The 24,032-nt window shown below is 45.0% G+C and overlaps 1 protein-coding gene across 2 annotated transcripts in view; it reads left to right on the top strand.

Moving 5' to 3' along the window:
* Positions 1–24,032, top strand: part of LOC126284647 (maternal embryonic leucine zipper kinase-like) — a 401,036-nt gene that overhangs the window by 14,346 nt on the left and 362,658 nt on the right. For both annotated transcript variants that reach the window (XM_049983745.1, XM_049983736.1), the window contains one exon: positions 9,376–9,527. In XM_049983745.1, coding sequence (XP_049839702.1) covers positions 9,384–9,527 — 144 coding nt within the window. In that variant the 5' untranslated portion in view covers positions 9,376–9,383. The remainder of the gene's footprint in view (positions 1–9,375; positions 9,528–24,032) is intronic.

The raw sequence follows: 24,032 nt of genomic DNA, 5'->3' as shown, positions 1-24,032 counted from the left end.
CTGGAGGATAAGTTTGGGGAAGTGGCGGGTTTGTCTAAAATGAGGAATGGGTCCATCCTCCTCAAGACGTCCTCCCCAGCCCAGTCACGGACATTGCTCTTGTGTGATAAGCTGGGAGACGTCCCTGTTACCGTCACTCCCCACAGTAGCTTAAATATGGTCCAGGGGATTATTTACCATCGTGACCTCTTGTTACAGTCCGATGACGAGCTGAGAGCTGACTTGGAACGACGTGGTGTGCATTTTGTCCGTCGTGTGCACAGAGGACCCAAGACCAACAGGGTGGCCACCGGTGCCTTTATCTTGGCCTTCGAGGGTGCTGTATTCCCTGAGAAGGCCAAGGTAATGGTTTACCGTTGTGACGTCAAGCCATACGTCCCTCCCCCGATGCGGTGCTTCCAGTGCTGGAAGTTTGGGCATATGTCCTCCCGTTGCCCATCCAGCGCCACATGTCGAGATTGCGGACGCCCCTCTCATCCCGATTCTCCATGTGCGCCTCCGCCTGTCTGTGTCAACTGTGGGGAACACCACTCTCCATGCTCGCTGGACTGCCCCGTTCTTCATAAGGAGCGGAAGATTATGGAATTTAAGACCCTGGACCGGCTTACTTATCGCGAGGCAAAACTGAAATTTGAAAGGTTGCATCCTGTCCCTCTTCAAACTTCTTATGCTGCAGCTACGTTATCGTCGCCCTCGCGGGCGGCAGTTGTCGCCTCCTCTGTGCCGCCTTCAGTTGGCCCTCGGGGCCGTCCATCTCTGTCTGCCTCCCTCGTGTCCGGGGGCAAGCCTTCCTCTGTTGCCCCCTTAGCAGTTGGGGGCAAACCCCCTTCTGTCACTCCCCCCGCACATGCTTCGGGAGTGACGTCTGCTCCAAAACCAGGGGGCTCGATCCCTCCCCCTCCCCCTTCTCTGCCGGCGTCGTCTCTGCCGGCTCCTCTCTCGCGGAAGGGGTCCCTCGGGGCCCTCCCTTCTTCCGTTTCTTCTGCTACCCCGCCGAATGTCAGCCAGTGGCTGAAGGTTCATCCACCTGCTGGTCGTAGGGCTTCTGCGTCGTCGTCAGCCTCCGACGCTCCTTCAGAGAAACTCTCCCAGCCCTCTAAGCCAAAGGACAGACGCGAGAAGAAGGACCGGAACGTGTCCAAGAAGAAGGACGCTCCGGCAGTTTCAGTACCGCCTGCTGTCAATAGCTCTGGCTCTGGGGATGCGGTGGAGATCCTCGCCTCTGCCGCGGATCTCGCCCTCACGGAACCCTCGGGGACCTCTCCTATGGACACAGCTGACTCTCGCTCAGTGGCGGCCGTTGACTCTGCGGCGCCGTCTGCCTCTTAGTCGCCTTCACGCCCTCCCAGTCCCTTCCTGCTTCCATTCTCCAGTGGAATTGCGGCGGTTATTTCCGCCACCTGCCTGAGCTCCGGATGCTTCTGAGTGTTTCCCCTGTTCTGTGCATTGCTCTTCAGGAAACTTGGTTTCCAGCAATGCGGACACTTGCCCTTCGCGGTTATCGGGGATACTATAAGAACCGCGCTGACTGTCAACGAGCTTCAGGTGGAGTTTGCCTCTTTGTTCACCACTCTGTCTGTAGCTCACCAGTACCCCTTCTGACGCCTTTAGAGGCAGTCGCTGTCAGGATTGAGCTCTCGCCGGCTATTACTGTTTGCTCTGTTTACGTTCCTCCGTATGGGCAACTCCCCCGACATGTCTTGGCTGCGCTGCTGGCTCAACTCCCGCCGCCATTGCTGCTTCTGGGCGATTTCAATGCCCACAACCCTCTATGGGGTGGGACTGTCTCCGATGACCGGGGTCGCGCTGTGGAGCATGTGTCGGCTCAGCTCGACCTTAGCCTCTTGAACACCGGTGCTCCCACGCATTTCAGTGTGGCCCATGGCTCGTTCTCGGCCATCGATCTCTCTCTTTGCAGCCCCGGACTTGTCCCATCCCTTCACTGGAGAGTGCATCCTGATCTGTGTGGTAGTGACCATTTTCCCATCTATTTGTCACTGCCCCAGTGTCATTCTTCTGGGCGCCTGCCCTGCTGGGCTCTCAACAGGGCTGACTGGCCGGCTTTTACTTCCGCTGCCACCATTGCTTCTCTCCCACAGGGTGACATTGACGAGGTGGTCCGTGTCTTGACCTCGTCAATTATTTCTGACTGCCATCCCTCGCTCTTCTGGACTCCCTCGGAGGAAGTCTGTCCCCTGGTGGTCGCCGGAGATTGCTGAGGCTATTCGCGACCGTAGGCGGGCTCTCCAGCGTCATAAGCGGCACCCGTCTCTGGAGACCCTCATCGCCTTTAAGAAGCTCCGTGCCTTGGCCCGTCGTCTTATTGCATGGCGTAAGCAGGAATGCTGGGAGAGGTACATTTCATCCTTGGGCTCCCGTATCTCCCCGTCGCTCGTGTGGTCCCGCATCCGGCGGATTTATGGATACCAGACCCCTATGGGTGTCCCTGGAATCTCCCTGGACGGCGCTGTCTGCACGGACGCTGCCACCATTGCTGACCACCTTGCCACGCACTTTGCTACGAGCTCTGCGACTGCAACTTACCCTCCTGCCTTTCGCTCTCTAAAGGAGCGCGCCGAGCGGACGCCGTTATCGTTCCACACGTCATCTGAAAAATACAATGCTCCTTTCAGCGAGAGGGAATTCCTCGCTGCCCTCGCCAATTGCCCTGATACAGCGCCAGGACCGGACTGCATCCACGCGCAGATGCTGAAGCATCTCTCCAGGGACTGCCAGAGACACATCCTTACCATCTTTAACCGCATTTGGAGCGAGGGCGTGTTCCCGTCGCAATGGCGAGAGGGTGTTATCGTTCCCATCTTGAAGCCCGGTGCGGACCCTCTGGCGGTGGACGGCTATCGTCCCATTACACTAACCAACGTTTTGTGCAAATTGCTTGAACGTATGGTGGGGTGGCGTTTGTGTTGGGTCCTTGAGTCGCGCGGTCTCCTCGCTCCATCCCAGGGTGGCTTCCGTCAGGGCCGGTCTGCTGCGGACAATTTGGTGCGGCTGGAATCTGCTATCCGTACGGCCTTTTCCCGCCGTCAGCATCTCGTTGCTGTATTTTTTGATCTGCGGAAGGCATATGACACAACATGGAGGCATCACATCCTTGCTACGTTGCGCGAGTGGGGTCTTCGTGGTCAGCTCCCAGCTTTTCTTCAAAACTTTTTATTGCGCCGCTCTTTCCGGGTGCAAGTCGGTGCCGCCTCTAGTTCATCTTATATACAGGAAAATGGGGTCCCGCAGGGCTCGGTGTTGAGCGTTTCCTTATTTCTAGTGGCCATTAATGGTCTGGCTGCAGCCGTGGGGTCGTTAGTGTCTCCTTCTTTGTATGCCGACGACTTCTGCATCTCATTTAGCTCAACGACTACGGGAGTCGCCGAACGCAGGCTGCAAGCAGCCGTTCGCAAGGCGGCCTCATGGGCTCTGACTCGTGGATTTCAGTTCTCTGCGGCCAAGACTCGAGTTATGCACTTCTGCAGGCGTCGGACGGTCCACCCTCATCCGGAACTTTACCTCGACGGTCAACTACTTGAAGTGGTGGACACTAGCCGCTTCTTAGGACTCGTCTTTGATGCCCGGCTCACGTGGGTTCCTCATATTACTCAGCTGAAGCAAAAGTGCTGGCAGCACCTCAACGCCCTCCGCTGCCTGAGTCTTGGGGTGCAGATCGCAGCACGCTGTTGCGATTGTACAGAGCCCTTGTGCAGTCCAGGCTTGATTATGGGAGCCTGGCCTATGGGTCTGCATCGCCCTCAGTGTTGACGTTGTTGGACCCCATACACCACTGTGGGGTTCGGCTTGCAACTGGCGCTTTCCGTACGAGCCCCGTGGATAGTCTGCTGGTGGAGGCCAGGGTTCCCCCGCTGCGGATTCGCCGCCACCGACTGCTCGCCGACTATGCTGTCCACGTGCATTGCTCAATGGGCCATCCCAATCATCGCCTGCTTTTCCCTGCCAGGGTCCTCCCTCTGCCCGACCGGCGACCTAGGTCTGGGCTTTCCATTGCTGTCCGCGTCCAGTCCCTGCTGTCTGAACTGGGGTCGTTCCCTCTTCTGCCGCCCTTCCGGGCCTGTGCACCCACGCCTCCCTGGTGTATGACCCGTCCGTCCGTCCGCCTGGACTTGGCACGGGAACCCAAAGACTCGGTTCCGCATGTGGCCCTCCGTCACCGTTTTCTTGCGCTCGTTGCCTCATTTTCAGGCTGTGAGCCTGTCTACACTGATGGTTCCCTGGTGGATGGTTGTCCTGCCTACGCTTTTGCTCACGCTGCCCATGTTGAACAGCGCTCCTTGCCGGCTGGCTGCAGTATTTTTACTGCAGAGCTGGTGGCCATATTGTGCGCTCTTGAGCATATGCGTTCCTGCTCAGGCACGTCCATCGTCATCTGCAGTGACTCCCTGAGCAGCCTCCAGGCTATCGACCGCTGCTATACCTCTTCTCCCCTGGTATCCTTTATTCAGGAGTCTGCTTTTGCCATTACCCGCTCTGGTCGTTCGGTGGTCTTTGTTTGGACGCCAGGTCACGTTGGCATCCCGGGGAATGAACGTGTCGACAGGCTGGCCAAAGGGGCGGTCGACGCCCCCACTTTGGCGATCGGCCTCCCGGCTCGTGATTTGCAGCTGGCGTTGCGCCGTAAGGTGCTTCAGATGTGGCGTGACGAGTGGCGTAGCCTGACTTCTCCGAATAAACTGCGGGCTGTTAAGGAGACGACCGATGTGTGGCAGTCCTCCCTGCGGGCTTCTCGCAGGGACTCTGTCATCCTGTGTCGGCTCCGCATCGGCCATACCTACCTGACGCACGGACATCTTTTGCGTCAGGAGGATCCCCCCCTGTGTCAGTGTGGGTCCCGGTTGACGGTCGCCCACATTTTGTTGGAGTGTCCCCGCCTGCGCACCTTCCGGCAGACTTTTAATCTCCCGGGCACGTTGCCTTTGGTTTTATGCGACGATGCCTCCATGGCTGACGACGTTTTAAATTTTATCCGTGGTAGTCCTTTTTATGGTTCCATTTAGGGGGGACCTGTCCCTTTCCCTTTCTGTGTATCTTGTCCTCGAGTGTCCCATTGGTCGCAGATTTTAATGTATGTATTCGGGTGGTTGACTCTTTCCCAATTTTTGTTCCCATGGTCAGTCAACCAGTCTCCGAACCTCTTATTTTCTTCCGTCTCTTTCTGTCCAGTGTTCGTCTGTACTCTTCTTGTCTCTAGTGTTCGCTGCCACATTGGTATTCTTTCAGTGACTGGGGGAAGGGGCGTCTCCTCCCCCCTTGGGGTTTTACCTGTTCCGTAAATTTTGTTTCGCCGGTTTTTTGGAATGGGGGACTGATGACCTTAGCTGTTTAGTCCCCCTTAAACTTCCCAACAACAACAACAACCCTCTTAGCGATTTTACATAAGACCAGAATTTTCTCGAGTTCTCTGCCAGATATTTTGCTAAGGTACGACAGTGGTAGTAGTTGTACGCATGTGCATAGATGTTTTCACAGATGCAAGTATCTCTACTATCTTTGCTTGTCATCACCAAAGAGTTCTCTTTTGAAGTGAGAGTGCAACAGCCTCTGCTTCCTCAACAGTGTCTGAATCTTGTTATTAAACTAAGGTGGGTCTTTTTCATCCTTAATCCACTTACTGGCCACATAATTGTCATAATTTACGGACTCCTTAAACTTACTTGTGATATAAGATGACCAGCAGACAGCAAAGTCAAACGTGAAAAGAAACTGAAAAAGTTTGTCATTGACATCTCCTTCTATTCGATAGAATATTTTCAGTTTTTAATGTAGAAAAGGTGGTGGGTGGGAATCATATTACAATGAGGGTAGATAATGGCCTGTCCCTTACATTCGATAGGGCAGAGTTCACATTTAATCCTGAGGTAGGCTCTGATGTTACCAATGTGAGGCACTAACATTCTTTATAATGAACCTTATGCATTGATCTCACATGCCATGTAGAAATGCAACCAAGTGTGTAAATTGTAGCAGAGAATTGAAGGGATTGGCAGAAGAAAGTGCTAATCTACAAGTTTGAATTTTGAGATACTACAAGTTGCAAGTTTGATTTTAAAAAAGAGAGAGAGAGAGAGAGAGAGAGAGAGAGAGAGAGAGAGAGAGAAAATGGACATACATACAGTAAAACTAAGGGTTTTATATACACTGTGCTTTCTAGTGGTACATATACACATATTTGTTTCCAGAATGTGGTGCATTCCAAAACACAACAGATTGTGATGAGACTTTTTCTTACTGAAGTGATGGTTAGCACTTTCTTCTGTTGACCCCTCCAGTTGTACACCTCCTTCCCCCATTGCATTACTTGTACAGGAAACCATGTGGTGTCATCCTGTGAGTGCCCCATGTGCCTCGATGGGCGGGCTTTATGGGACATCCGAGTGAAGGGAAAATATTTTCCATACAAGGTCTTTACTGTTCCACCAACTAACAGTTGAAGCACTGAAACAGCTACACTGTGATCAAACAAGTATATAGCGACATGGACCTGCAACCTTTAGTTCCATGCCACTGTTGTGAAACTCCTGAGCATTAAAATAGCACCCTTGTCTACTGGTATGTAACAACCGTTTGTTCACCTTTTAATATCATAAAGGTTTTTCATCTTTTATTACAGGGGTTGGTCACACCTACTAAACCGTATACCTCGCTAGAACCTTGAGTACTTATTGTAGCATCTAACTACGAACTTGCAAAGATTAGTACAAATTACTCTTAAAAAACTGCTTTTACTTAAATTTAACTCTTCTGTTATTAAAGTTAACCAAGTGTGAACCTGTTTTATTATTGTTGAGGCAAATGTGATTGTTCTAGGGCATTTAGTGGAATTGTAGTGTGCTAGTTCTCTGTAGAAAAAACATTTAACACTACACTTTACTCTTACCTTGTTTATCATTTTGATAATTCTGTTTTTGTCTTCAAACCATAGTATTTACAACTGTGTCAGCAACCAGCACAAACTTACCTTGAGTATTTTCCTTTTGTTTTTAGGTAAATAATACTGTGTACGAAAAAAGTTTCCCAGACCCGGAGGGACAAGTTTTGAAAATAGTTCTCTAAGTTCTCTACTCTTTAATTGATCTTGAAATAGCCAATGAAATTGTTTTCAAATGAATGCAACCATAATTTTAAGTATCAGAGTAAAACTCGCAGGACATTTAGGACAATCTTTTTTAACAATTAAATTTATAAAACTTTTGAAATAAAAATGAACTTGTCTATTATTATCTAGCTGAATTTGCTTCTGTTGTGATAAACTAAGCAAGTTAAATTAATAAAGTACACTTACAATGCAGCCCATCTAGTTTGTACTTCAGCATTTTCTTATGAAAATTTACCAAACCAATTTTAATGTTAATTGCAATGTCTTTCATAGTTTGCAAATAGTATTTTACTAGGATTTAAACAAAATGATTGTAAGGTACTTGTAAAATAATGCAACACCATTGTTGTTATGTTGTCCCTATCCCCCCTGAAAAAAAAATCACCATACTTTCTTTTTCAGATGTCTGTCCCTCCTGTAACAATACTTGTTGTAAAATAAGATGTCAAGAGCTTGCCTTTTCAGTTGCAGTGCATTTCAGACTTTCATACAAGTTTGCTTTTGCAGCATGTTCACATCTCTTATTATGCAAGTAGACAAAACATGCACTGTAGTCTACCTTTTGGAACCACTCTTGGTGTAATTAAGGTGCAATTCTTGCAGCAACGACTTTTGCCAAAAAATATCTTGCGTTCACTGCTACAATTTGTATGAAATGGCTTGCTAATGCAAAACATATTAATTGTCATATTCTTCCATAAATTTTGCCATCTTGGGCGCAAATATTGAAATCTTGTAGAGTGCACTATTATGTGCAATTTACTTAATCTATGTCCTGTTAGAAACTGACCACTGCATTCTGCCGGCTAGACTCTTTGCCCAAACAAAATTTTGTACCAAAAAAATGGAAAATACAACCTGCTGGCGAACCCTATAAGGGCATTGTCCACTGGGATCAGTCTACTGCATATTTCTCCCAAAGAAAGAGTGTTCCAAGAACCTAAATGATGAGGGGAGAAAGCTTCCTCAGGAAAAGAACAAAAATTGACAATTATAATAGTTGCAAATAATCATTTCTATGTAAATAAGGTGCTAAATCCCACATTACAAAATACTTATGTAGCAATTTAATGATGTGTCTCCACATCATCAAAAACATTGAAATTATCATTAATAAGTTATCAGTTGTACTAAAAAGACATTACAAAAAAATTTAATGTAATGCTGTTCTGTTACAAATCTTCACAACATACTGTAAAACCTGTATCCACACAGGGGAAGTATTTAGTGACTTACACAGGACACCAGAAGTTTAAGGGGCAATACATCAAAAGAGATTTTCTGTGTATCTCTGGCCATCAGATGCCCAGATCGTTCTCTGGCAAGTGCGAAGATCCTCCTCAGTAGCAGTACTATGCAAAAACATTGTGCTCAGTCAACCTCCACGTCACCAGCACGAATCACCCAAAGATGATCTACCTTTTACAGCAACACTGCCTTCCTACAGGAGTTCGTAGACCAATCCATTTCAGAGAATGCTTCTTAACAAAAGCTATTAATAGTGAAAATGAACTATAACTCTGAAAAGGAATCTTCATTGTATTGAAACATCTGACTGGTGTTCACTGCATCTGAGAGAACTTTAATGTGGGTATTTACCTGCACAACATTGTCGACTAATCCAGCTGAATGTGCCTAAAAGTTTAAATTTATGAAAACCATTCCTCCAATTTTTCCAAACTCCTCAGTGTGTCCCCTGCAGGACCATCACACATGGGACGGAGTAGCTGAACAACAAACCAGGAGTCAAGTCGATAATGAATCATTCACTCGATGCCGGTGTGTGCATGGTGATGACGGGCACAGTTTCAAACCTGGTTAACATTTCTAGAAAGGGTTTAACTTTGTCGGTTTATTTACTGTTTGTTTTAAAGACAACATCATGTACTCAGTGATACTATCAGTAAGAAAACGTGGTTGAGGAATCAGTGAAAGTGTTTTGCTACATAATAATTGTTTGGAGCACACAGTGTGACACCATTGCGTGTGTTACGACAGAAGACTGTGGACTCATGTAATGTCTGTAACTTTTGAGGTTTCATTATCCAGCAATCTAATGTCTTTATGGATGCAACTTGACTGTTATCTGTCAGTGACAAAACTGATAACTACTTTACATAAATATCAGTGAGAACAAACATAGTTTTGTGTTAAATATGACATTGTTCTGCTATGAGGTGTTGAGAAAATATATTCACTTTTTACCCTGTTGTCCATGAATTACTACAGGGAAACCTTAAGGCTTTTGTATTTTACAGTGTGAAAGATGGTCAGGTACAGCAATCTCAAGGCTCAATATGAAATAGAAAAGACAATTGGTTGTGGAGGATTTGCAAAGGTTAAACTTGCAACGCACTTGCTAACCAGGGAGAAAGTGGCTATCAAGATAATGAACAAGTCAGGACTTGGGGTAAGTGTTTTTAATTTACTTCATGCAAATTTAAAATATAAAATCCAACTGCCTACTATTTAGAATTGTTAGATAGAAGTGTAAAACATTAGACAGATATTTAAAAAAAATGTTGTTAATATTTGTGCAAAGGGAGTGTTGCAGGCTTTCAAGAGTGACTCTCTTTATTTTCTTCTACACCTTGCTAAATAGTGGACGAAGTGGTGGTGTCTATGCTATCCCAAGTTAAATGACGAAATTTGAGATACCTTTATGGGAAAACTTTCATTTCTCTAAATTTTTGAAAACTTGTCGACTTATACGGTGGTTCAGTCTTAAAGTTAGGGAGGAGAGATATTTTGTTTTATCTTTCACAGTTTTTGCTACCAACCCTATCTTTCAAAAAAAAAAAGCTATATTCAAGTAAATCAAACAATGGAAAATCCAGGATGGAATGTAACAGCATTATGAGAAGGAAAGTTGCTATATACTAACCACCAGCGATACATCCACTTCAACAGCTGCCTCCCGTTCCATACCAAGAAGTCCCTTCCATACAACCTAGCCACCCGTGGTCGTCGCATCTGCAGTGATGAGCAGTCCCTCTCAAAATATACCTCACTGAAGCCTTCACTGACTGTAATTATCCTCCCAACCTTGTACAAAAACAAATCTCCCGTTTCTTATCCTTCCAGTCTCCCAACACCTCCCAAAGTCCCACTGTCCAACCACAGAAGAACATTCCCATCGTAACTCAGTACCACCCATGACTGGAGCAACTGAATTACATTCCGTGCCAGGGTTTGATTACCTCTCATTGTGCCCTGAAATGAGAAATGTCCTGCCTACTATCCTTCCAACCTCTCCCACAGTGGCATTCTGCCGTCCACCAAATCTACACAATATACTCGGCCATCCTTACACAACATCTGCTCCCAGTCCCTTACCTCATGGCTCATACCGTTGTAATGGACCTAGGTTCAAGACCTGTTCCATACATCCTCCCGCCACCACCTACTCCAGTCTGGTCACTAATATCACCTATCCCATCAAAGGCAGGGCTACCTGTGACATCAGTCATGTGGTCTACGAGCTAAGTTGCAACCACTGTGCTGCATTCTATGTAGGCATGACACCCAACATGCTGTCTGTCCACGTGAGTGGCCACTGAAAAACTGTAGCCAAGAAGCAATAGGACCACCCTGTTGCTGAACACACTCCCAAACATGATATCCTTCATTTCAATGACTGCTTCACAGACTGTGCCATGTGGATCCTTGCCACCAACACCAGCTTTTCTGAATTGCACAGGTGGGAACTTTCCCTACAGTACATCCTACATTTCCTTAACCCTCCTGGCCTCAACCTTCATTAGTCACTGTCCTCACCCGTCCGGCCCCTCCCTTATTTCCATTGCAGCACTACACAGCCGTCATTCCACCAACACACCCGGTCTTTTTATTTCTCTCCTTTTCCGCTACCTCCCCCCCCCCCCCCCCCCCCCACCTCCCCCCTGCCCTCTGTCTAACCTGCAGTCCTTCATTGTCTGCCTCCCCTGCACCATACTATCTCTCCCTCTTCCCACCCCAGCCTCCTCATCACCACCACACAGTCGCCACTCCCATCATGGTCTGGTGCTGCTGTTCACAGTGTGGTTTCAGTTGCCTGAGACTGCAGTTATGTGTGAGAGTTGCTTTTGCCTGAGTGTGAGTGTACGTGTGTGTGCGAATGTGTGTCTATTGTTGACAAAGGCCGAAAGCTTTAATCATGAGAGTATTTTTGTTGTGCTTATCTGTGACTCAGCATCTCCACTATATCGTGAGTAGCAACTTTCCGTCTCATAATATCTTTATATTTAAGTAAGTTAGCTGGCCAGGGTGGCCGAGAGGTTCTAGGCGCTACAGTCTGGAACTGCGCGACCGCTACGGTCGCGGGTTCAAATCCTGGCTCGAGCATGGATGTGTGTGATGTCCTTAGGTTAGTTAGGTTTTAGTAGTTCTAAGTTCTAGGGGACTGATGACCTAAGAAGTTAAGTCCCATAGTGCTCAGAGCCAGTTAAGTAAGTTACATATACACTACCGAACACGTTGTCAAATGGCTGTTTTACAATGTAATTTGATGACAGTTTCATTTGCCTGTATTCAGTGGTTGTTGAGAAAATGTTCCTTAAATTCAAAAAAATCTAATTTATGGGAAATGACATCCAAAGTTTCTCAATCCATTCCTGCAGTATAGGGTGGATTGTCAAGGTCTTCCTTTTTATTCTTCTTTTTTGTCCTATTGTTCCATCATATTTCATGTCACTTTCTCTTCTTTTCGCTCCTCTTATCCTCTCTGTGTCAATGGGTGACAGGCATCTACTCCTTGGCATACGTGGGGAGTTAATGGCGCAGGCATCAGCAGAGCGACCTCTGTGTTGCAGGGGGCTACAGCCGACAAGGTACATGGCAGCCCCACCACAATGGACTGGTTACTGTGGGGCGCACACTAGTGCTTTTAGGGTGGAGGTTTTATTGCGTTGTGGAGTGGCTAGCTTCTCCTTTCTATTCTCATGGTCAGCCAGCCATGGTCGTTTGCTTTGTTGTTTTACTCTCTTCATCGCGTTTCTTGAGTTTCTGTGGTTTTCTTGTCCCCATTCTGGCCATTTACATGTTTGTTGCCCGTCATCGTTGTTGTGAATTTTCCTTTAATTCTGTTTTGTGTTGTCATTCTCGTTTGTTTTATTCTCACACCTGTGGCATTGTTTTATTTGGAACAAGGGACTGATGACCTCGTAGTTTGGTCCTTTTCCGCCCACTTTTAATCAAACCAACCAATCATAAGAGACTGCCAGCTCTATTCTGTATGTATATCTGCATTGATACTTCTCAATCTGCCCACAGTGCAGGGAGGAGGGTACCCTGTACCACTGCTAGTCATTTCCTTTCCTGTTCCACTCGCAGATACAACTACTGTCTATATGCTTCTGTATGAGCCCTAATTTCTTGTATCTTCATGGTCCTCACATGCAGTGTATATGATAGGCAACAGAATTGTCCTCCAATCAGTTTCAAATGACAGATTTCTAAATTTTCTCAGTAGTGTTCTTTGGAAAGAATGTCACCTTCCCTCGAAGGATTCCCATTTGAGTTCCTGAAGCATCTCCATAACAACTGTGTGTTGTTCGAACCTACTAGTAACAAATCAAGCAGCCTGGCTCTGAATTTCCTTCCTTGAATCAGACGTGGTGCAGATTCCAAACACTACAGCAGTACCCAAGAAAAGGTTGCACTAGCACACTATATATGGTATCCTTTATAGATGAACCCCACTTCAATAAACCGGAGGCGACCATTTTGTTCCATTTCATATCGCTTTGCAATGTTACGCCGTGTCAAGCAGGACACTACTATCACTGTATCCAAACATTACAGGTTTGTTTCTCCTACTCATGCGCCTTAACTTACATTTTTCTCTCCAGTACTGTTGTTGCTGAACAGCATCTCCAGGGAGCCATCCACAAGGTGCAGGCATGGGCTCTAGCCCACGGCTCCCAGTTTTCAGCCGCAAAGCCGTGTGTCGTGCACTACCGTCAGCGCTGTACCGTTCATCCGGAAACCGCACTTTACCTTAATGACAATCTATTAACTGTAATGGAGATATATCAATTCCTAGGACTAGTTTTCGACGCTCGATTGACCTGGCTCCCTCATCTTTGTCAGCTTAAACAGAAGTGCTGGCAGCACCTCAATACCCTCCGTTGCCTGAGCAACACCAATTGGGGTGCAGATCACTGTATGCTGCTGCAGCTCTACAGAGCCCTCGTCCAATCCTGAATTGACTATGGGAGTGTGGTTTATGGTTCAGCAGCGCCTTCAGCATTGCATTTGCTCGACCCCGTGCACCACTGTGGGGTTCGATTAGTGACAGGAGCTTTTAGGACGAGTCTGGTGACCAGTGTACTGGTGGAGGGACACCAACCTCCACTACAGGTCAGATGTGTGAAACTGCTCGCCAGTTACGCAGCACACATTCATAGTTCCACGGAGAATCCAAATTACCGTCTCCTTTTCCCACCCGCGGCAGTCCATCTCCCGCATTGGCAGCCCAGTCCAAAGCTGACCTGTGTTCTGTCTTACACCGCAGGGTTTTCCGGCTTTGGGAGGTGGAATGGCATAACAGCACGAACAACAAACTGCGTCTCATTAAGGAGACTGTGAATGTGTGGAATTCTTCCATGCAGGCCTCTTGCAGTGAATCAGTTGTCCTCTGCCGCCTCCGCATTGGCCATATGTGGCTAATGCATGATTACCTACTCCGTCATGAGGGCCCACCTCAGTGTCGCCGTGGCTCCCAAATGACAGTCGTCCACCTGTTGCTGAACTGCCCACTTTCAGCAGCTCTGCAGCAGACTTTTACCTTTCCCAGCACCCTGCCTTTGGTGTTTGGCGACAATTCCTCCACAGCAGCTTTAGTTTTATGTTTAAACTATGAGAGTGTGTTTTATACTAGGTTTTAGTGAATGTCCTTTGTCCCTCTGTGTCCCCCATCCCAGTACTTTTAGGGTGGAGGTTTTAATGTGTTGCAGAATGTCTGGCTTTCCCTTTTACCTCTCATGGTTGGCCAGCCTCTGTAATCTGCTTTCATATTTTACTCTCTTCTGTTTATAGCATCTCTGTTGTTTTCTTGTCCTCTTTTGTTCCTTTTAGTGTTCATTGTCTTCCCTTCATTCTTGTGGCTTTTCATTCCGTTTTGTGTTATATGTTTTGTCAGTTTTATTCGCACACTTGTGGCATTGTTTTAGTAGGAACAAGGGACCGATGACCTCGTAGTTTGGTTCCTTCTTCTGCCTTTAAACAAACCAGTCAGCCAACCAACCAACCAACCAATTAATTTCTGGTACTTCTTACAAAGTGAATCAAGAGCCCTCTCCAACTTGAGCAGAAATTCTCTGAAGACAGAGTTAGGAGACCTATAAACAACAACAATTAGAAGATTAGTTTCATTAAATTCAACTGCCCCTGCACAGCATTCAAATAGCTGTTCAGTGCAGTGCTGTGATAGGTCTATGGACTCAAAAGGAATACTGTTTTTTTACGTACATAGCTGCTCAACCACATCTAGGCGTGAACAATACTTGGTGCATGCTGAGACTGATAATGACACTTTTATTGCAGCGAAAGCATTGTGGTTCACCTCCCTCCCCCCCTCCTGAAGACAATGAAGACAAATTTGGTAGAGTAGAGTCACTGGGAAAAATGTTAATTGATTTGTTATTAACTAAAGCTTCCTCTGCTGCCCAATCTGCAGCTCTTCAAGCATGTGATTGACTACGTGAGACACCTCTGACCATTTCCCCACTCAAAATTTGAATATGGTTTAGGAAATCATCTTCCACAAAGATCTTATGCTTCAAACATATGTGGAGCTCTGGACTACATATTATCAGACATTTACAAAAAGGGCCCAAGGGTAGTCATACAGATAAAGGCACCTTTATCTTAGTGTTTGAAGGTCATGGTGTACCGATGTGCTGTGAAACCATATGTGCCACCACCTGTGAGGTGTTTCAGACATTTACACTTCGGGCATATGTCATCACACTGCGTGGTGGACGCACACTGCGGCAACTATGGACAGTCAATCAATGAAAGTAGTCCTTGTGAAAATACACCTTTGTGAGTAACTGTGCAGATCACCATCCTCCAAGTTAGCAGTTTACTGAGTTTCAAGAAAGAACAGAACATCCAGGAATACAGATCCATTGACCATCTGTCATATGCTGGTGGAATAATTATGACCACGTACATCCTGTGGACATGATGATCAGTTATGGTATATTGATGAGATTCACGGAAGACATCTCAGTTGCTATCACCCACACTGGAACTGATGTTCTCCTTTCTGCAGGTGCCCATGCCCCCCCCCCCCCTCCCCCCATCCTGCCCCTTCTCCTCTGTTGGTCAGTGCTGTGGTGGCCAAAAGACATTGCAATAGCAGTTCAGGATCACTGATGAGCCCTGCAGTGATTCATACAACATTCTTTGCAGAACGACCTTGTGACTTTTAGTGACTTCATGCTAAGGCTTGCTTTATAATCTTATGCAGTAAGAATGATTGCTGGGAGTTCTATGTATCCTCCCTGAGGATGTATGCCTCTCCATCTTAGCTTTAGGCCATGGTCTTACAGGCCATCAACAATCTACAGCTGTTCTCGGTCTTGTCCTACAGGGTAGTCTTGGTACCAATTCATCAGTTCTTGCAGAACACCTTGTGACCCATTTTGTGACAGCATCGGCATCCTCCTCCTATCTGACTACTTTTCTACCACAGAAGTGACAAGCTGAGGACATCCCCACATATCCTATAATGAACTCTTCGCTGACTGGGAACTGCTTCAGGCTCTTGCCTTGTCCCGTGACACAGCCCCAGAATCTGATACAACTCACAATCAGATGATCCAATACCTGAATGTTCCTGAAAGGCAACATCTCCTCAGGGTGCCTTGGTCCAGGATACCTTCCTCTTTCAATGGCAAGCTAATGTAGTTGTCCCAGTCCTTAAACCAAGCAAAACCCCAACCTCTCTTGACATTTACCAGCCGATTAGCCAGACGAATGTACCCAGTAAGCTGCTTGAAAGCATGGTTGCCAGCAGATTACGCTGAGTTCTCAAATTTCGGGGGCCTTTTGTCCCTCCATCAGTGTGGTTTCCGGGAGAGACGATCCACAGCTGACCATCTGCTCAGGTTGAAAGCAGCAATCTGAAATGCTTTTACTAAATGCCAACACTTTATCACAGACTTTTCTGACCTGCATAAGGTATATGATACCGTTTGGCATCATATATTTTATGTACCCTCCATGCCAGGGGCTTTTGAGGCCTCCTACCAATTTTTGTTTTTCAGTTTTTATCCCGTCGGTTGTTCCTGTTAGTCAACACTTCACTGAGCCCCTTGTGGGTACAAGTGTCCCTAGGGCTCTGTGTTGAGTCTCTTCCTTACCACCAACGGGCTAATGAACTCTGGTGGGCCACTGGTCAGCATTTGGTACAGCTCCCACTCGGTAACACCTGCTGAATGCCAGCTCCAATGTGCCTTATAGTGGGCCTTTTCATGGGCTCTTTCCTGTGGTTTCCACTTCTCTTCTACAAAAATGTGGGTCATGGATTTCTGTTGTCATACCACGCTCCATCCTGACCCCAAACTCTACTTAGGTACCTACCACTTTGACATTGTAGCACTGTACCATTTCGAGCACTACCCCATATTCATTACCTGAAGACGAGCTGTATGTGGAAGATTACTGCTCTCAGCTTTCTTGCACACACATCTCAGGGTGCAGATCGTCTTGAAGAAGCGGGGTGGTTGGGGATGGGGTGTCTCCCACTGCATTCTAGGTGTGTGGGTTCCCAGATCTTACCTCCTTGACCAGACTGTTCTTTCATCTGTTTTACTCTGTTTTAAAAGCTTTTAGATTCAAATTACGTCCTAGCTGCTGCACCCTATTTTCTCTTGAATAGTGGGTGCTTTTGAATGTAACGTATCAGTCAGGAGAGTTGTAGGTGGGGCATTACCTGTCTCATGCAGAGCCCTGGGGATACAAATTTGTTGACTACCTTATTTCCTTCATCCTGCTTTTATTATTGATGATACAAAAGATGTCCATTATGTTTTAACCTTCTCGCATTTACTGTTACGAATCTTCTGACTAGACTTTCTGGGCGCACCACTATTTTTGGATCAAGGGACTGAGGACCTTGTTGTTGGCTCTATAATTTAAGAAGTCTTTGAGCCACTCTCTTATCTGTGGACCTATTCCATATGCTCATATCCTCTTTAACAGCTTCCAGTGTGGCACCATATCAAACACTTTCCGAAAATATAGGAATATGGAATCTATCTGTTGCCCGTCATCAGTAGTTCCCAGTGTATCATGTGAGAAAAGGGCAAGCTGAGTTTTACACGAGCGATGCTTTTTAATACTATACTGATTCATGGACATAAGTTTCTCAGTCTCAAGAAAATTTGTTGTATTTCAACTGAGAAAATGTTCAAGGACTGTGCAGCAAAGTGATGTTAAGGACATTAGTCTGTAATTTTGCAAGTCTGTTCTTTTGCCCTTCTTATACACAGGAGTCACCTGCACTTTTTTCCAGTTGCTTGGAACTTTGTGCTGGGCGACAGATTCAGGATAAATGCAAGCTAAATAAGGGGCCAATGCCATAGAATACTCTCTGAAGAATCGAAATGGGAGTCAATCCGGACGTGATGACATTTGTTTTCAACTCCTTCAGTTCTTTCTCTTCACCAGGGATGCTTATTACTGTGCCGTCCACATGACAGTCTGTTTGACTGTCAAAAGATTGCATATTTTACAATTCTCTTCCATGAGCAATTTTTTGAACATGAAATTTAAAACTTCAGCTTTCATTTCCAAGGTTTGACGGTTATAGTAGTTGCATGCTTTGCTCATAGATGTTTTCAGACATACAAACCTCTACTAACATTTGCTTTTCGTCATTTGCAAGTTATCTTTTTAACCAAGAGTGCAACAGCCTCTGATTCCCCAGCAGTTTCCGAATCTTGTTATTAAACTATGGTGGGTCTTTTTTGTTGTTAATCCACCTACTGTGCATATTCTGTAGACCTAGATTTGCAATATCCTTAAATATTGCCTGTAATTCCTCAATGTCCATGTAGCAGGAACTATGTTGTTGTTGTTGTGGTCTTCAGTCCTGAGACTGGTATGATGCAGCTCTCCATGCTACTCTATCCTGTGCAAGCTTCTTCATCTACCAGTACCTACTGCAACCTACATCCTTCTGAATCTGCTTAGTGTATTCATGTCTTGGTCTCCCTCTACGATTTTTACCCTCCACGCTGCCCTCCAATACTAAATTGATGATCCCTTGATGCCTCAGAACATGTCCTACCAACCGATCCCTTCTTCTGGTCAAGTTGTGCCACAAACTTCTCTTCTCCCCAATCCTATTCAATACTTCCTCATTAGTTATGTGATCTACCCATCTAATCTTCAGCATTCTTCTGTAGCACCACATTTCAAAAGCTTCTATTCTCTTCTTGTCCAAACTATTTATCGTCCATGTTTCACTTCCATACATGGCTACACTCCATACAAATACTTTCAGAAACAACTTCCTGACACCTAAATCTATACTCGAAGTTAACAAATTTCTCTTCTTCAGAAACGATTTCCTTGCCATTGCCAGCCTACATTTTATATCCTCTGTACTTTGACCATCATCAGTTATTTTGCTCCCCAAATAGCAAAAGTCCTTAACTACTTTGAGTGTCTCATTTCCTAATCTAATTCCCTCAGCATCACCAGGCTTAATTCGACTACATTCCATGATCCTTGTTTTGCTTTTGTTGGAGTTCATCTTATATCCTCCTTTCAAGACACTATCCATTCCGTTCAACTGCTCTTCCAAGTCCTTTGCTGTCTCTACTGATGATGTCAATAAGGTCCACCCTGTTTATAACTACAAGATCTAAGATATTTCCATTGCGTATGGCCTGCTGCACTAGCTGCTCAACACAGTGTTCTGAAATAATCACATTCAGCTGTACACTGCTTCAGGAACTAGCAGTGATGTCACAAGCGTGCTTCACGTTGAAACTGTTGGGATTGCTCACCTTCTTTCAGTGTTCCGATCATGTGTTGAACTAAATGCGAATGGTGTTTTGTCTTAAAGTTCTTAGTTACCCCCGTATTTAGTGGCTGAAGAATCAAAGTACAGCTCGGGGGGGGGGGGGGGGGGAGGGGGGGGGGGAGCATAGTTCAATGTTCTTCAGTGCTGGTATGTTGTTAGGCAAAATACAATTATCCACCAACAATACAGTTTTCTTTTTGTTCAGATGCATCTCTTTATTAAGCAAAAGCAGCTACTCACTAAAAATAGTAGGTGTCATCCATGCTTTTCAGTTTTCCTTGTAATTGACTGCAATAAAAGAAATCATATTTACAATACTACTGTAGCAAAACATTACAGCTGAACCTATACTATACTGTTATTAACTTATATATTAAAGGAAGATAAAATAAAATGTATGTACCCTCTTAGCTGGTAAGCTTCTTACATTTTTGAAGCACCGTGTGTTTGCTGATCGTCGGATTACCAGTGGTGTCAATTTGTGTGTTTGCTGACATGTTGCTGCAAACAAGAATAGTTAGGCTTCCCTCCTTTACACTTTTCTCCTCCAAAGGCCATTGTCTTCTCTGGCATCAGTTGATAAAACAATCCCATGTCATCTGCGATGTATAAGTTTTCACGACTGTATTTTTCTTACAGTTTACACACGGTGTTTTTCCTCCGAAATTTGTATCACTTAAAGGTGCTGAATTTTCTTCTCCTGAAATTACTCTAAAAATGATTCCAAACCTGTCCTTAAATCTTTGCAACCATACGTTACTTACCTTAAAATTAGAATCGCCAAGCAACATAGCGAAATCTAAGGCTTTTTGCCCCCCTCCCCCCCCTCCCCAATTAATTACGGACCTTGCCGTTGGTGGGGAGGCTTGCGGAAAGGAAAAGGACGAAAAGGAAACATAGTAGGTGAATATGGAATGGGGGTAAGGAATGAAAGAGGAAGCCGCCTGGTAGAATTTTGCGCAGAGAATAACTTAATCATAGCTGACACTTGGTTCAAGAATCATGAAAGAAGGTTGTGCACATGGAAGAAACTTGGAGATACTGGACGGTTTCACATAGATTATATAATGGTAAGACAGAGATTCAGGAACCAGGTTTTAAATTGTAAGACATTTCCAGGGGCAGATGTGGACTCTGACCACATCTATTGGTTATGAACAGTAGATTAAAACTGAAGCAGCTGCAAAAAGGTGGGAATTTAAGGAGATGAGACCTGAATAAACTGAAAGATCCAGAGGTTGTATAGAGTTTCGGAGAGAGCATTAGGGAACGATTGACAAGAACAGGAGAAAGAAATGCAGTAGAAGAAGAATGGGTAGCTGAATAGTGAAGGCAGCAGGAAATCAAGTAGGTAAAAAGATGAGGGCTAGAAGAAATCCTTGGATTGCAGAAGAGATATTGAATTTAATTGGGGAAAGGAGAAAATATAAAAATGCAGTAAGTGAAACAGGCAGAAAAGAATACAAACGTCTCAAAAATGAGATCGACAGGAAGTGCAAAAAGTCTAAGCAGGGATGGCCAGAGGACAAATGTAAGGATGTAGAGGCATATATCACTAGGGGTAAGATAGATACTGCCTATAGAAAAATTAAAGAGACTTTTGGAGAGAAGAGAACCACTTGTATGAATATCAAGAGCTCAGATGGCAACCAAGTTCCAAGCAAAGAAGGGAAAGCAGAAAGGTGGAAGGAGTATATAGAGGGTGTATAAAAGGGCGATTTACTTGAGGACAATACTATGGAAAAGGAAGAGGATGTAGATGAAGATGAAATAGTAGATATGATACTGCGTTAAGAGTTTGACAGAGCACTGAAAGACCTAAGTCGAAACAAGGCCCCGGGAGTAGACAACATTCCATTAGAACTACTGACAGCCTTGACAAAACTCTACCACCTGGTGAGCAAGATGTATGAAACAGGCGAAATTCCCTCAGACTTCAAGAAGAATATAACAATTCCAATCCCAAAGAAAGCAGGTGCTGACAAACGTGAAAATTACCGAACTATCAGTTTAATAAATCACGGCTGCAAAATACTAACGCGAATTCATTACAGACAAATGGAAAAACTTGTAGAAGCCAACCTCAGGGAAGATCATTTTGGATTCCGTAGAAATGTTGGAACACGTGAGACAACACTTACCCTACGACTTATCTTAGAAAATAGATTAAGGGGAGGCAAATATATGTTTCTAGCTTTTGTAGACTTAGAGAAAATTCTGAAGGTGCCAGGGGTAAAATACAAGGAGCGAAAGGCTATTTACAAATTGTACAGAAACCAGATGGCAGTTACAAGAGTCGAGGGGCATATGAGGGAAGCAGTGGTTGGGAATGGAGCGAGACAAGGTTGTAGCCTATCCCCGATGTATTAAACTCCATGGAGAAGAAATAAAAAATTTGAGGTTCGCTGATGACATTGTAATTCTGTCCGAGACAGCAAATGACTTGGAAGAGCAGTTGAATGGAATGGATAGCGTCTTGAAAGGAGGATATAAGATGAACATCAACAAAAGCAAAATGAGGATAATGGAATGTAGTCGAATTAAGTCGAGTGATGCTGAGGGTATTAGGTTAGTAAATGAGACAAAGTAGTAAAGGAATTTTGCTATTTGGGGAGCAAAATAACTGATGATGGTCGAAGTAGAGAGGATATAAAATGTAGACTGGCAATGGCAAGGAAAGCGTTTCTGAAGAAGAGAAATTTGTTAACATCGAGTATTGATTTAAGTTACAGGAAGTCATTTCTGAAAGTATTTGTATGGAGTGTAGCCATGTATGGAAGTGAAACATGGACGATAAATAGTTTGGACAAGAAGAGAATAGAAGCTTTTGAAATGTGGTGCTACAGAAGAATGCTGAAGCTTAGATGGGTAGATCACATAACTAATGAGGAAGTATTGAATAGGATTGGGGAGAAGAGAAGTTTGTGGCACAACTTGACCAGAAGAAGGGATCGGTTGGTAGGACATGTTCTGAGGCATCAAAGGATCACCAATTTAGTATTGGAGGGCAGCGTGGAGGGTAAAAATCGTAGAGGGAGACCAAGAAATGAATACACTAAGCAGATTCAGAAGGATATAGGTTGCAGTAGGTACTGGTAGATGAAGAAGCTTGCACAGGATAGAGTAGCATGGAGAGCTGCATCAAACCAGTCTCAGGACTGAAGACCACAACAACAACAACAACAACAAGAATGGATACTTATTATTAGTAGATTTTCAATTGACTTAGTTGTAAACCTGTATGGGTCTAACAGCAGTAGTAGCATATGTTCAATTGTAAGCTACAACTGAAAAAAAATGAAATCTAAGAAAGTAGAGACTGGAATTTGTAAATTAGATCTCTGGTTCAAATGCAAAGGCCACTAGCAGCAGTGAAATAAATCATTCTAAATGTGATGCAGGAGGAAATGAGAACTGAATACAAAGCTGCAGAATTTTAACAAACAAAAGGAAAACAATGGAGAAAGATGGAATGAAAACAGTATAATGGCTTCCTCTCTTGTGCCCACCTTTCATCTCATGGCAGCATTTTCACCCATCTTAAACCCCTCACCGGGTACCCAACTCTTTTGTGTGTGTGTGTGTGTGTGTGTGTGTGTGTGTGTGTGTGTATGTGTATGTATGTATGTATGTATGTTTTGAGCATGTGGCCTGAAGGTATAGCAGCTTTACTTCCTTTCCTGTGCTGCAATCTCTTACCTCTGTCTTTCCTTCCTTCTCTTGCTCTCTTTCCCATGGAGGCAACCTTTGATGTTGACCAGGCTATTACCTCAGTTCTGCCATCCTTTCTTGGAATAGTCTTTCATTCAACACCATTTGGCTGAAGTAATTTGAGGTCCCCTTATGGGTTTGACCATTTTTCCAATTTTTTCTGTAGTGTTGACTAACTATGGAAGAACAGTGCTTACTGCAAGCAGTGCTAAAGGATATTCCATGCAAATACCTGCGTACACTCTTATTTGCACTTCAGAGCCAATGCAGTAGCCAGTCCAACATGGTTGGGTCATTATGTGACATTTTAGTTGTGTTCCCTTACAACACAGCGTAACACTGCTAAGTCCCAGATGCTAGCTCCCCATGCGTGCAAAGGAGTAGATGCGAGTCTTCCTGGGGGCTCCTGGCAACAGCCATCATGCTAGATGGCTTTTGCTGTGGCTGGGTGGCACCTGGGTGGATTACATTACATCGAAACAATGGCCGTTGTGACCTGGCCATCTGATCAGAGATGTATAGAAATTTCAATGTGAATAGCTATAACCGTACTGCTTTCCCCATCCTGGATACCCTGTGAGAAGAGGGACAAGCCATATGTCTAGAAGCAAAACAATTTATATAATACTTAGTGTGTACTCGAACTGGTAGGTATACTTTCATTGTGATGAAGCCATTACTTTTCATGGAATATTTTGAAGATAAATTTAGAGAAGTTCAACCGTTTGGAAGGATGTACAATGCACGGCTATTGATTAAAGCCTCTTCTGCTGCACAATATACAGTTCTTCAGACATGTGAATTTGTGGGTAACATAACAGTGACCGTTGCCTTACCCAAGACTTCTGATATGTTGTAAGGAATAATCTTCCACCAAGATCTTAAACCCCAAATGGACGAGGAGCTACAGGCTAATTTCGAGTGGCGAGGCATACATGTGATCTGATGTATCCAATAAGGTCCTAATATTAACAGAATAGGTACTGGTGCCTTTATCTTAGCCTTTGAAGGGAATGTTCTCCTAGAGAAAGTAAAGGTCATAGTTTATAGGTGTGATGTGAAACTTTATGTACCACCACCAATGCCTACACTTTAGGCATAAGTCATTCTGCATCATGGCATTCTCAAAGTGCAGAAACTCTGGGTGATTACTCCTTGTGA

Source organism: Schistocerca gregaria, chromosome 1, assembly GCF_023897955.1.
Source record: "Schistocerca gregaria isolate iqSchGreg1 chromosome 1, iqSchGreg1.2, whole genome shotgun sequence".
Lineage (NCBI taxonomy): Eukaryota > Metazoa > Arthropoda > Insecta > Orthoptera > Acrididae > Schistocerca > Schistocerca gregaria.
The sequence above is the reverse complement of the archived record's forward strand: the minus strand, read 5'-3'. Positions and strand labels throughout refer to the sequence as shown.